The 12357-nt window shown below is 47.6% G+C and overlaps 1 protein-coding gene across 1 annotated transcript in view; it reads left to right on the top strand.

Moving 5' to 3' along the window:
* LOC142570280 (corticotropin-releasing factor receptor 1-like) overlaps window positions 1-12357 on the top strand; it is a 184562-nt gene that overhangs the window by 88869 nt on the left and 83336 nt on the right. Inside the window, exon 5 of the mRNA XM_075678674.1 lies at window positions 3244-3373. Within this exon, the coding sequence (XP_075534789.1) occupies window positions 3244-3373 (130 nt within the window). The remainder of the gene's footprint in view (window positions 1-3243; window positions 3374-12357) is intronic.

Here is a 12357-nt window from a genome sequence, read left to right as displayed (position 1 = left end):
GCGACAGGAGAGGGCACTCATCTGGGCCGCGTTCCTCGTTCCCGCACGCGAGATTGAACCGCGTTCGCCGGATCACCCTCACACGTTTTCACTCATGCGGAACCTCACAACGACGGCGACGGCAGAAATAGGCCTGGAGTGTCATATAATTGCTATCGTAATAAAATGTTTGCTTATGTAGGCCAACTTGCCCAACGACAAGTTCTTCTAAACGGAACCGGTCGTTCCTTCCAGCTAGTATGCATTTCACGTAATTGGCTGTACGACTAAAGGATATTTATGACGAATGCAACTGTCGGCCGGACTATTACCCCATCTTCTGGATGTGCTTATTCTTACCAACGTTTTAGCGCACGACGTGAATTCAAACAAATAATTTCCCCTTGAATCTGAACAGTGTATTTGAGGGTGAGTGCGTGAATATGCCATTGCGCCCGTGCTCCTGAGTGTCACTGGCTTTCATATGTAGTGAATTATTTATTGCGCAACTGTGTCATCCTTAACGTCACTAGTTTGCTGATCAGTCGCTGTGACTTGAACATGCTATATACTTATACTGTATATAGTATAACACAAAATAAAACAAATGCATGTGTGACCCAATAGGTACAGCACAGAACTACTGTGCTGGGTACCCTGTTCGAAGGCTACCATTGAACACGAATATTTATTAGCTTAGTGACACGAGCATCGCGTAACACGCTTGTTTCTTGCGCAGCACTTCCGGTTAACCTCCTCAGACGACCGAGGAGGAAATTCAAAATAAATCAGAAAAAAATAAAAAAGGAGTATCGTACAAAATTCATGGGTTTTATTTAGATATGCTATCAGAGCATAACTTTATTTACATGTTGAGTTACTGAAGTGTCTGGAATAATTAGAATATAGTTAGAAATTACTGATTACCGCATACCAAAGCACAGAATAGTAAACTTTAGACACCCGCCAAGTGAGCGCGACTTGGGCGAAATTCCTGGAAACCAGGAAGTAGAAACCGGGAGTAATGACGTCCCTAATGGCATCACGCACAAGGTGGCATGATATTTAACCGGCTAATTAATGAAAAACAGTTGCCTCCGAGTTTGGTGCGTGCGTTGCTTTCGCCTAAGGTTGGTCTAAAGAACACCAACGCCGAGGTGCGAGTGCCACTGAGAGACATCTAAGTCAAAGGTTTGGGTCACCTACGACTGTTTCTTTTTTTTTAAGATATCCTAAATGATACCACATGAAAACCCTATACATACCTACCACGAAGTGCGTGGCTGGCATGGGGTGAAGAACGCGTCATACTGAAAGTCTTCAGAGGACGCGCACCGTAACGTGCCTTAATGAGGGAGGGGCTTTTCTTATTGGGGACTTGGAAAGGTTTGCCTGGTTGCACGCATGACGGGCCACTTGCTCGCGTGCTTGCGTACGTAAACCACCGAGCGCCATTGCATAGCTTTCTAGCCTGATGTGTCACAGAGCAGCGGAGGAGAACCAAGAAGAAGAGTAGAACCGAGGGGAAGAGAAAGAGGAAGTGTATGATCGACAACCAAAAGGCGGACTTGATCAACCCACGCGGAAAGAGCTAGCCAAAGTTGCTGCACTTATTTGCATGTAAATTGCTGCTTTGAGGGGTTGCAACAGGACGCCTAGCTGAGCTAGCCTGCTGCAACGAGATAGCACCAAAAGTATCGCAAAGTTTTCGCTTCCGCGTCATTAAAAGGTTTGACCTCGGCGGAGGCAAGTAGTGTATATTGCAAACAGGCCCCAGTTTCTGTTAGTTTCTGTTATTTTACACACATATCTATTTCATGCCTACACGTGTAACGTGGCTCACAAGGCGTGTGCATAATAGCCTCGCCTGTTTTCCGCTGCATCGGCTAACGCTTCCGACAGGGAAGCGCGCGGGCAACACAGCGGCGGTCCAGCAGTATTGCCACACTGTCCGGGTATGGGTTGTGTGATTTATCTATACTACTGGCGAAAATATATTTTGTTCGCCTGATTTCCACCAGGGACGCCAAAGGCAGCTGGCCGCTGTTGCCTCACGTCCACGCAGGTTATGCGGAGAAGCGTAGACGATTCGCTGCGAGGGATCTTCTTGTTGCGTGAGCGCTCGCCTGTGTTCGTGCATCTAGGTGCATTTGTGCTGTACGTAATCGCTTACACGCGTGTTAGACACGTACGACGCTCAGAAAAGTCAAATCATATGACTCAACTTTCTTCTAGCCACCTAAATAAAAATAAATAAATAAATTTTCGAATAATTCAGTACGTCACGTTGTTAACTGTAACACTTCTGCACATTTGTGCACGTTCTTTATCGTAACTAGTGCTATAGGCGCAAAGCATCTTTAGCCAATGGGTAGGCTTTGCGCGCTAGCTCCCTCTAATTTTGAAATGGCATGCGTCTGTAATATATCAGTCATGAAACTAACAACTACTGTTGGTTAAGAGGGTAATCAGGGAATTTTAATATTTAAATGAACATTTAGGGATCGTCACATAGATCCTTACGTCCACCACCGCAAATGGTACGTGTGCTGCCAAATTTAAAAGTAACTTCTTTTTATATCGCACTTTGTTTATTAATCATTCCTTTTCCCACGTATGACAGCGAGGGTCTGTGTCTATAGCGTGCCTGAAATATATCCTACCTGCTGCTATTTACACTTTTTGGTGCCCTTCTCCCTCCCTAGGGGCAGATAAGCATCATTATTCAAAAGACTAGCGCAAAATAGCAAGGAAAAAGACAGAGAAGACGACAGGACGAGCGCTAGTCTTTTGAATAATGATGACACACCAACTATCCCAGCTTTCTGCCTTGATGGCAGATAAGCAAACCAGGCTGATCCTTAGTGACCCAGGCATGATGCACATGCCAACTATAGTTGGTGATTTCTCACGATGAAGTAACAGCGCTAACACAAGACAACAAACGAAGAGCATGGCAGCCAAAGAAAGCAACAGCTCTAAAGGGCACTGCACAACATAACCTCTAAAGGCAGCGCTGTGCCCGACGTCCTTTTCCTGTGTCCCGTGTTCGCGTTTTATGTTCCATAAGTTAGCTATCCAACCTTTCCCCTAACTCTCTCTTTCTCTGTCTGTCTACCTCTCTCTCTTCGTTTATCATCTTCTATGGGACATGTGATATACTTTCATTCAACGAGAATCTAGAGAAACAGAAGAGTGCTGGCTGCCTGATCAACATTTCCTACCTGGCTCGGTGCTACATGTGGCGTTTTCCTGTCGTTGCAGGTCACTGCAGTGTTCCAGGCTGCGGGTGCACAAGAACCTAGTGGCGTCCTTGATTGTACACTCGATCTTGCTGGCCGTCATCTCGTTTCCCAACGTCTTAGGACCTCATTGGACGACATACAGTGACGTGGTACGGTATTTCAATACGCAGTTCTCCATATACTCATTCTTTCTGTCGTTGTTGTGCCCGTCTTTATTATGTATTGCGATTCGTCATTACCGTGCTTCTCGGTGATCTTGCTGACCTCATTGCTATACTCGCATTTATTGCCACCTCTGGCATCCGCCCCTAAATTCGTGCTGCATCTCTACACTTATTATTTCTACCACTGAAGACCAGTGTCATATAATAAACGACAAACACGTGAACCATCAGAGCGTTTTGTGAGCCGACGCTGCCAAAAGAGGCGCTGCATATTCTAAAATTGCACATGCAGCTTTTTTTCTTGCTTTTCTACTTCAAGTGCAAAATTCAACTGATGGGCTCGCCAATGTGGTTTGTAACGGCCCCGAATACCGGCAACATGTTCTGTGTGACTGCTGCCGCTACGCGTCAGAGTAGACAGTCTTTGAAGGCGGCACTACAGCTGCAGTGGGACTGGAGCTTCTAACTGCGGCACATTCTCCGCCCATGGCAAAGCACCCCCTGCGCGTTACGCGCCACTAAAGCGCTGCTGACGTTCTTGCGGGTGACGAGCCTTAACGAAACTTTGTAAGTATCTCTATAATGTGTACGCGTGCGTGTGTGTGACTGTGTGTGCTGTTAAGTGTTTATCACTGTATATGTCATAACCATCACCAAGCACCTGGAGTGGCATGTCACGCGAACAGCTAGGCTAACATCTCCAGCATATCATTAAAGGTTGTATGCCTCTCTCTCTTGTTCGAAAAATAGGCAAAATAACAGTAAATAAATAAAGCGTACGGCGCCTCTTTCCCTAGTAATAATTTGCGACCGCGGGCGACCGCGAACGTTCAATTATGCGCGACCACGCCAGCGTGTAGGTAGAGTCCCTGCGTAGGCGATGCAATTGAGAGGGGGCTTTACGGTGAGCTCATGCTGAGGTTACGTTCCTTCGCGCCAACAACCCGATATGCCTAGCCAACTTTTAAGGTCGATATCTCTAAAGATTTTGTGTATTTTATATTTACGAACAGAGGTGATAACTCCCTTTGGTTTGTCGAGTTAAGCCTATGTGCTTCATACGCGCCTATTGGCCTCGAGCGCCACCACTGGAAAAGCTGGCGCCACCGTCGGCGTGACGTGCTATTAGGGATCATGTGGACATAGCGGCCGCGTCGGCTGCTTCGAGAGCGCCGAAGCGAGCTGTAAACGAGTTTCAATTCCCTCGTACGCTGCGGTCCTCATTTAGTGGCGAGATTTTCCCGCTTCGAGTGTCTCTTTTACAACGCTTGAAAGCACTAGAATAGGTAGTGGCTGCCTTTGAAGGCGCGTAACATGGTAGGCTCGGTGCCGCGGTGCCGGACGTACGCAACGGAGCCCGGTGTCAGCCTTATTCACACGTAGCCGCAGGACAAGAAGCTGCGTGAAGCTTGGCTCGCGAAACATAAAACCTGCAAACAGTCATCGGCTACAACTCGGGTATGCAGCAAGCACAGACGCGAGGAAGATTTCTGCTACGGCGCCGGGTCTACGATGTTCGGAAAACGCGCCCTGAGACGCTCGCCCGAGTCCGCTGCCCGACTAATGTCATGACGGTTTGGTCTACGAACTTGTCGGTGCTATAGATACTGGCAAGTTCACTGGAATGGAAAGGGAGCGGTAAGATGCACATTAAAAAGGCATGGCATATGGTCATGTTTGTAAGCGTTATGAATTAATGCACTGGATTACAAAAAAGAAGCAGCGGGAATCGCACGCTGAGAACACCGCTAAACATACAGTGGGACGCAACTCGAGAAATAATATGGAAACGTCCAAGAATTTAGAAAAAGAAAGATTGAATCATCGCGACGGCACATCACAGTCCACGTCTGCGTCGAAACTGTCTCTACAATGAAATTATTTTGAACAGCTCTGATATAGCGCCCATGCAACAATGGTTGCTTGCATACTGTCAAATGCTCATATTCTGCGGCTTAAAGCTCATGGCACGGTGCGAAAACGCGCTCACAGCGAAAGCAAAACATTGTGCGCGGACATGCATGCAGACACGCAGTCGGTCGCTGCGAACCTGTGCGATCGCTGCATTGAGGCTTCATTCTGTTATGCCCCATTTGGTTATACAGACAGCCTACTCTAACAACATATTTCACATAGTTTACTCTCAGCGTTTTCCTACCTTTTATGCAAGCCGGTTCAGGAGATTCCATCGCGGCGACAGCGCGCAGTGGCGTTTACTGTACGTATTCGGTAAATAGATAGCGTCTGTAAACGATTCTGTGCTTTTAGTTTGCCCAAGATTATTATTTAGACAGTAAAGAACTTCTCTCGTTGCGAAAATACTTACAGAAATGTCCGGGAGAGCTCGCGCGTGGTGTTTTCAGTGAGCGCTGACAGCAAAACCTATGAAGAGCGCGCCGCGTGATCCCTCATACTACGCCCATTGTTGCTTAACCAAATGTTTGTTTTCACTCCTTTTAACCTCTCCTTAACCAATGTCTGTTTTCTCTCCTTAAGCAAATGTCACTTTTTCTTTTGGTTTCGTGGTGCCGCGGCAGGAGAAAAAAAAAGAAAGAAGGTAACATTAAAATCTTCACTAGAGCTCAGCAGGTGGCCGGGCATATATCACAATTTTCTCAAGTTTCAAACGCCCACGATGAGCAACACTTTCTTTTCTCTATGGCGCGTTTTATTTCTGTCTCATTTGCTTATTCCCAAGCATAAGAAATTTCTCGATTTCTTCGCACTAATTTCTTGCGCACTAATGCAAATTAAGGATGTTGCCTAAAATCATCCGTGGATAGCACGACGGCGGCATTAAAGAAAGATAGGAACGTTTCTAAGCACAAAATTTTCGTCCACGTTTGGCAATGGTTGATTACATCCTGAGCAAGCCGTTCAGGTCAACGTGACTTAAAGGGCGTACGTACCTGATGAACCAATCACAAGACACCGAGCTATTCAAATACGTCGTCCATCCCTCGCTCCTAAAGAACTACCGACCTTAAAGGCGGTAAAACACCGTACTATAATGATTATAAGAGCTGGTTGTCGCACGCCTTGATGCTGGACATGTGCTCTTTCACCTTACCGAATCTCTGCTGCTTTGTCGCATGCCCATTGTTTTAACAGTCACGTGGGCTTATTAAGAAACGAGCGAGGAAATTGTTAGAAAGCTGAGGTGCACCTACAGAAAATCAGCCACCGTAAGTCATCGCTCTCGAAACAACTCAATCGTAGAACTATTTCTGACAACAGCCCATTACAGAAGAGAAAGAGAGAGAGACGAAGAGGATGCAACAAAGGCGAGGAGGTTGAACAAGGCCGTGCCCGGTTAGCCCATTATAGGAGAAATATTCCAGTTCTTTCAGTGTGGTTCTCCTTTCGTTATCCTCGCCGACTAGACACACAATTTCATTGCGTAAATGTCAGCCTTATTATTGTCGTTTAACCAAGCAGCCGGAGCGGACTTGGAATGCCACAAGATTAATTTTGTGGGCAGGAAAAACGAGTTCGATCATGTACTCAAATTGATATGCTAGGTAAGAACACCTAGAGTATTCAAAACTGATCCGCATCCCTAAGCCGAGGCGATACAAATTACACAGATTTTGCACTGGAACGTTAAATCCAATCAATCAATCAATCAATCAATCAATCAATCAATCAATCAATCAATCAATCAATCAATCAATCAATCAATAGAGGGTCAGTCGATTGATCGGTCAAAACAAAATTCCGTTTTCGTTTCGTTGAACCTAGCCTGAGGCCGCACATTTCAAGAGTTAGCAATGACATTCGTGCAAATGTGCACAGATGGCTTTTTACGTTCACGTAGATCACGAAGCCAAATGCTGTGGCGGAATTTGTTCACCGCAGCCACTGCGCAAATGCCAGTCTCTCCCAGCAGGAGCGCAAACGTCTGCGCTGTTCTGGTCGCATCGTGTAATATGTTCAGCGAGCGACTTCCTCCCACTGAGTCCTTAGACATCATCGAGTGAAACTAGCCGCATTGCTGGCTTCTTAAATAGGCGGAGGCTACGGCTAACGGCACTGAATGAAGTATTATTTCATGATGTTTTGCATTTTCACGCCCCTCTGTGGTTCCCGAATTGTCGGTCCTTATCGCAACCTATCCTAGTCCTTTTTGCCTTGCTTTTCCCGCTAACCCAGCGCTGGGCAGCAGTCTACAGTGGTTCGCAGTTTTCTTTATAACATTTTATTTCCTCTGATCTGAGGCACGTTGTAAATGCAAGCTTACAACCCTTGTCCTATATACGCTTGCAAAAATGCGCAGCGATAAGGCTTTTATTGCAAAACATGATTGATGGAAGAGTTCTATCCTGTTGCTCTTAGCGAAAACGAAACTATCTTGTATCTTGCACCGTCCTCAGCCGACTTCTACGTCCATCCCTATGGCCAGAATTTACTACCCTTCTGGCGGATGTCGAAAAGGCCAGAAGAGAAAAAGAATATCCATAAGAAAGCCAACAAAGTCGTGTTCAGAAGAAAGACAAGTGAGAAAGAGGTAGAAAGGCACGGCAAGGCACGGCAAGGATCAAAGCCATACTGAGAACACACGCAACATTGCTGCTGACCAGCTGGCCCACGGTCCTCCTACCGAAGATCTACCGTTAGTTCCTTGTGGACACGGGGCTGTTGTGGAACTTGTAAATGCGCTGCCTAGCTACTGCTTACAGCCGAGGGCTCTGTGACTGCCTCGACTTTCCAATCTTTCTTCTTTGTGTCCCCGTACCGTTCCCCAGAGTTCTGAGTCGCGCTCCCTAAAGGGTTGCAGAAAACAGCGCCCTCTTCCACTTCGCAATACGCTCTCTCTCTCTCTCTTCCCTTCTCATCTCCCTCCGTGCGAGTAAAAATTCCCTCCGGTGGAACAAACGCGCTCTTATCCAACCGCATGTCTGCTCCCTCTCCTATCAACTAATTGTGGCGGAGTAAGCTGAGCTTAGGAGGCTTCTGGACGGGGTGGTCCTTACATCAGCTGTGACCTCTCTACGAAACTCACCGCACTCACCATTAGGTTCAGCATGTCCCTGTTCGGAACCGGCAACCTCGCCTAGCCCTGCCCCTGTGCGCTTAGGGATTGTCTCTTCGGTTTTCTTTGAGTTGAAATCTGTCAGAACCAGCTTTTTTTCCATCTGGTTCTCTTTAATGCGCTTTTTTCCTCAAATAGAACCTCGTAATTGCCTTAGAATGATTCGGATATTTTCTGGATGTAGTTTAATGACGCGTCCCCTTCCAGCTTGTTCCCATCTTCGTCTAGGATACGTTGTTGTGTTGTTCTGGACTTCGTGCCAAATAAGTTTATGTGGTTCCAAAATATCCTAGGTGTGGCCTTCTTTTTCTCACGTATTTCTGAGAATCAACGTTCACTTTCCTTTTCATCTTTGCTTGAACCAGTATTTGACCCACAGATTTCTTTATCCCGGTGTATTTACCATTTTCTCGATACTTCATCCTGCGGCAACTGCGCTTTCTTTTCCTGCCTGTGCTCTAGCCGTGTTTTCTGTCGTTTAGCAGTCGCTTCTCGTATCTCCCTGTTTCATCAGATTTCCGGTTTTTCCCCCTTTCCAACGAGCATGTTGCTTCATTTTCCGTGTTTACATCGTGGACATTGCGAGCGCCTCACGGTGCCGGCGACCTGATAGATGGTGACGCGGCTTTCCGCTAGGGGAAGAAGTGGCGCTGGCGCCTGTCGGCACAATAGAGGCGGGGAACGCAAATACTACAGCAGGGCACGTCGTCTCAAAGGACTGCAAACATGATGAGATTGTCTAAATAATGGATTGTTTTGACTAAATCGAGAAAACAAATTAGCAGGAACTCGCAAAGGCGAGGAAACCTTATCGTCGAATTCCTGGAAATTATTAAGCAGGAGTTGGCGTTACACCCCATGCGCTTACTCAGCAACTGTCCCTCTCCGCAGCAACCATGCCTGCAGTAGAATCATTCTCAATAGTTACTGTATACTTTCACGGCCTTTCTCCTGGTAGACATGGAATAAGTATTGTTCTTTGTGTCATGAATTATTTCTATGCTTTATACTCGAACAGAAACGAATATTTCGACACTGAATTAGTGAATTCTAGCTCAAAACGAATAACAATCGAATACCAAAGACTATTTGATTCGTATTCGAAATTTCCAATATGCTCACGACCTATGGAATACCAATCCGGGATAAATTCACAAAATCGACGACAACACTGGCGATGCACCAAAGCTGTAGAAGCATGCAATAGCTCACGGAGCACCCAGTGTGGTTAGCGTCACAGTGCGCCAGACATTCGATGAGGATCTCAACGTTGGTGAAATCAGTACCAACGCAAACAACACAGAAGCAATAGTAATTTTTTTCCACCCTACACTCTGAGTCCAAGACAATTAAAACGCTTTAAATGAAGCTTCACAAATGGCCACAGCTGCCGCGTATACATTCTACTTGACTGCTGTAAGTACGGTCTGCGTATGCTCGCTACGTAATGGCGCCTGCTGCCTTAATAAATTTTGTGCTCAAATTACGAGAGACGCATTTCGCAAGACACACGAGTGCGTCGGCGGCCCCGAACGCGCACACTCATACACACAAGAAGGGCTGCGCTCACGTGTGTAGAGCGTTGGCAACGAACGACGGCGCTGTTCGTGCTGCAGTCTCCATGGGACGCGCCCGAAAACTAGGCCACCTGTTATGCGCATCGTTCGAGACGAGCGTCTGTTGCTCGCGCGTGGTGTCAACAAGCGCTGTAATGGTCGGAACTTGTCTGCTTGCTTGTTTGTTTGTTTTTCTTCATCTTCTCTGCCACATCTCACGCGCGCGAGCAGGAGCGCAGCGACCACTGATGTATGGCCACTGTCAGGCACGCTATATCGCTGTTGCCGTTGTTTCGACAAACTACGCAGCGGTATCCTCTCCTAAAACGCTAAAAGAGGAAACTTGACCGAGCACAAACAGAAAAGTACAATGCACAAAATGACACCAATACCAACTCGCCGAGGTAACTATTTTGCTTGCCTGAGCGGTAACCGCTAGCGCGTGCACACCTATTTGTAAGAGCGCTGTGCGCTTGTCGCGCGTCGTTTAATGAGAATCCTGCCGTAAGTACTAGGTTTTCACCGATGGGCTGCAAGCGCGACCTACATCTCGGCGATGCTTGCTTGTCTTTCTTTCCTTCCGCCGTTATTGTTCTCTGCGGCTGCTAACCAGCGCGAGCTGGAAAGCAATTACCAGGACGTATACGCATAGGCGTGCGGCATTGGCCCTATTCGGCCGGAATTCTGGGCAAGCGTGAATATACCGGGTCAAGACTGCTTGTTTCTCCTTGTTTCTCTCGTCTCGTCCTGCTCCTCTTTATCGGGCCCGCAGAAGAGCTTCAATTCGCTACCCGGTGACCCAATTTGGCATCAAATAGGTTCCCTGAAAACACAGTCCGATTGGCAAATACCCAGTGCTCCAAGTCTGCGTCAAAGAGTTTCTTCGAAAAGTGGTACCTATACTCACTCCCGCATTTAGCATGACCCATGTCGGTGTGAAAGGGGTTCGTCGAAAGGCGGCACGTATGGGCTGTTCTTCAACGGCACAGCAGCACAGCAGCCGCAGTACAGCAGCCCGATGCGCTACCCATTCGACCACTTACTACCCGGTGAAGCGAGAAAACGGTTAGATACATACATAGATAGCCCCGGAAAGTGCGTGAAGTATACGTTAGGCGTTCTAATGCAGTAAACGAAGCGCTAGAGAGGTGCGGTGGTGGAGGGCTCCAAATCAGCGTTGCCACTTGGGTTTCCTTAAAGTGCACCGAAGTTACGGAAAACAAGCGTGTTTTGCATTCCGTCTGTATGAGAATGTGGAGACGACGCTCATAGAATATGAGTCCTTGTCAGGGTAAAAACTAGTGTGATTTATTGCAGCCTCTGCAGCAGCTGCTGCTGCTGCTCAAGAAACTTCGTATTCTTCTGTACAAGAGCGTCATCACAAGATCATCGCGGCAGGAAATTGAATACGCCAACTCCGGCTCCGCAACCGGTCACCGTAGCCAATGAATAAGCCTAGTTGGCCTTTCCGGAAGGAGGGACCGATAGAGAATGCATTGCAACTTGGATAGTGAGTGAGTGAGTAAAAACTTTACTGAGCTCCAGTAATTGTGTTTTTCAGCGGCTGCGGTGGATTTTCAGCGGAGCCTTCCTCCTTGCGTCTTCCCCGGAGGTCTTCACCCGCTGCTTGGTCCGTCCTCTATCGCAATGGTCTATCGCAGTGCGGGGCTCCGCTGGCCTCTGCTGTCCGTCGCGCACGCCGCACTAGACCTGGCTGGTCTTCGCAGGGGCGCTGGACAGCAGTTCCTCCCATTGCTCCGCACGTCAGTTTGTTGACATGCCCATGTTATGTGGTATTATGTGTGTTTCTCGTAGCACCATGGACATTTGTCCTTATATAGTGTGGGGTGCATTTTACGTAGCACGTTAAGGTTAGGGAACGTCCGTTTGTAGTTCTCTCCATGCAAAAGCTTCTTCCCTGACTTGTGCGGCGGGGGGCACCGCTTCCTGCAGCTTCCGAAGTTTGTCTAAAATGGCCGAGTATTCTCGGGGTACAGGCGTGGGTTCCTTGAGCCTGTCGACGTTGGACGCTCGGTAATTAGCGTACTCTCCAGCTATCCAGTGCGCCTTTTGGTTCCCTGCCACCGCCGTGTGTCCCGATTCCCATACGATCTTGTGTGTGATCGCTTCATGTGGTTCTGTGCCTGTTTCTTGTTTTGTTTCACAGTCTACTGAGCAGAGTATGCGGAGTTATTGGTGACTGATTCTGACATGCAAGTAGTTGCGACAGGCTGTTTGCCAGTTTGATAGTATTGTTAGTGACTGTCCGATCCGATAGCCCTCCGCTGCCGCTAGAGCAACGGCCACTTCTTCAGCCTCGACTATACCGTGCAGTATTGTAGTGAAACGCTGGTTCTCTCTCGTAGCGCCAAGTCGACCAT

Source organism: Dermacentor variabilis, chromosome 2 (assembly GCF_050947875.1).
Source record: "Dermacentor variabilis isolate Ectoservices chromosome 2, ASM5094787v1, whole genome shotgun sequence".
NCBI classification, from domain to species: domain Eukaryota; kingdom Metazoa; phylum Arthropoda; class Arachnida; order Ixodida; family Ixodidae; genus Dermacentor; species Dermacentor variabilis.
Note: the sequence above shows the minus strand (reverse complement) of the source record. Positions and strands in the feature narration are given on the sequence as shown.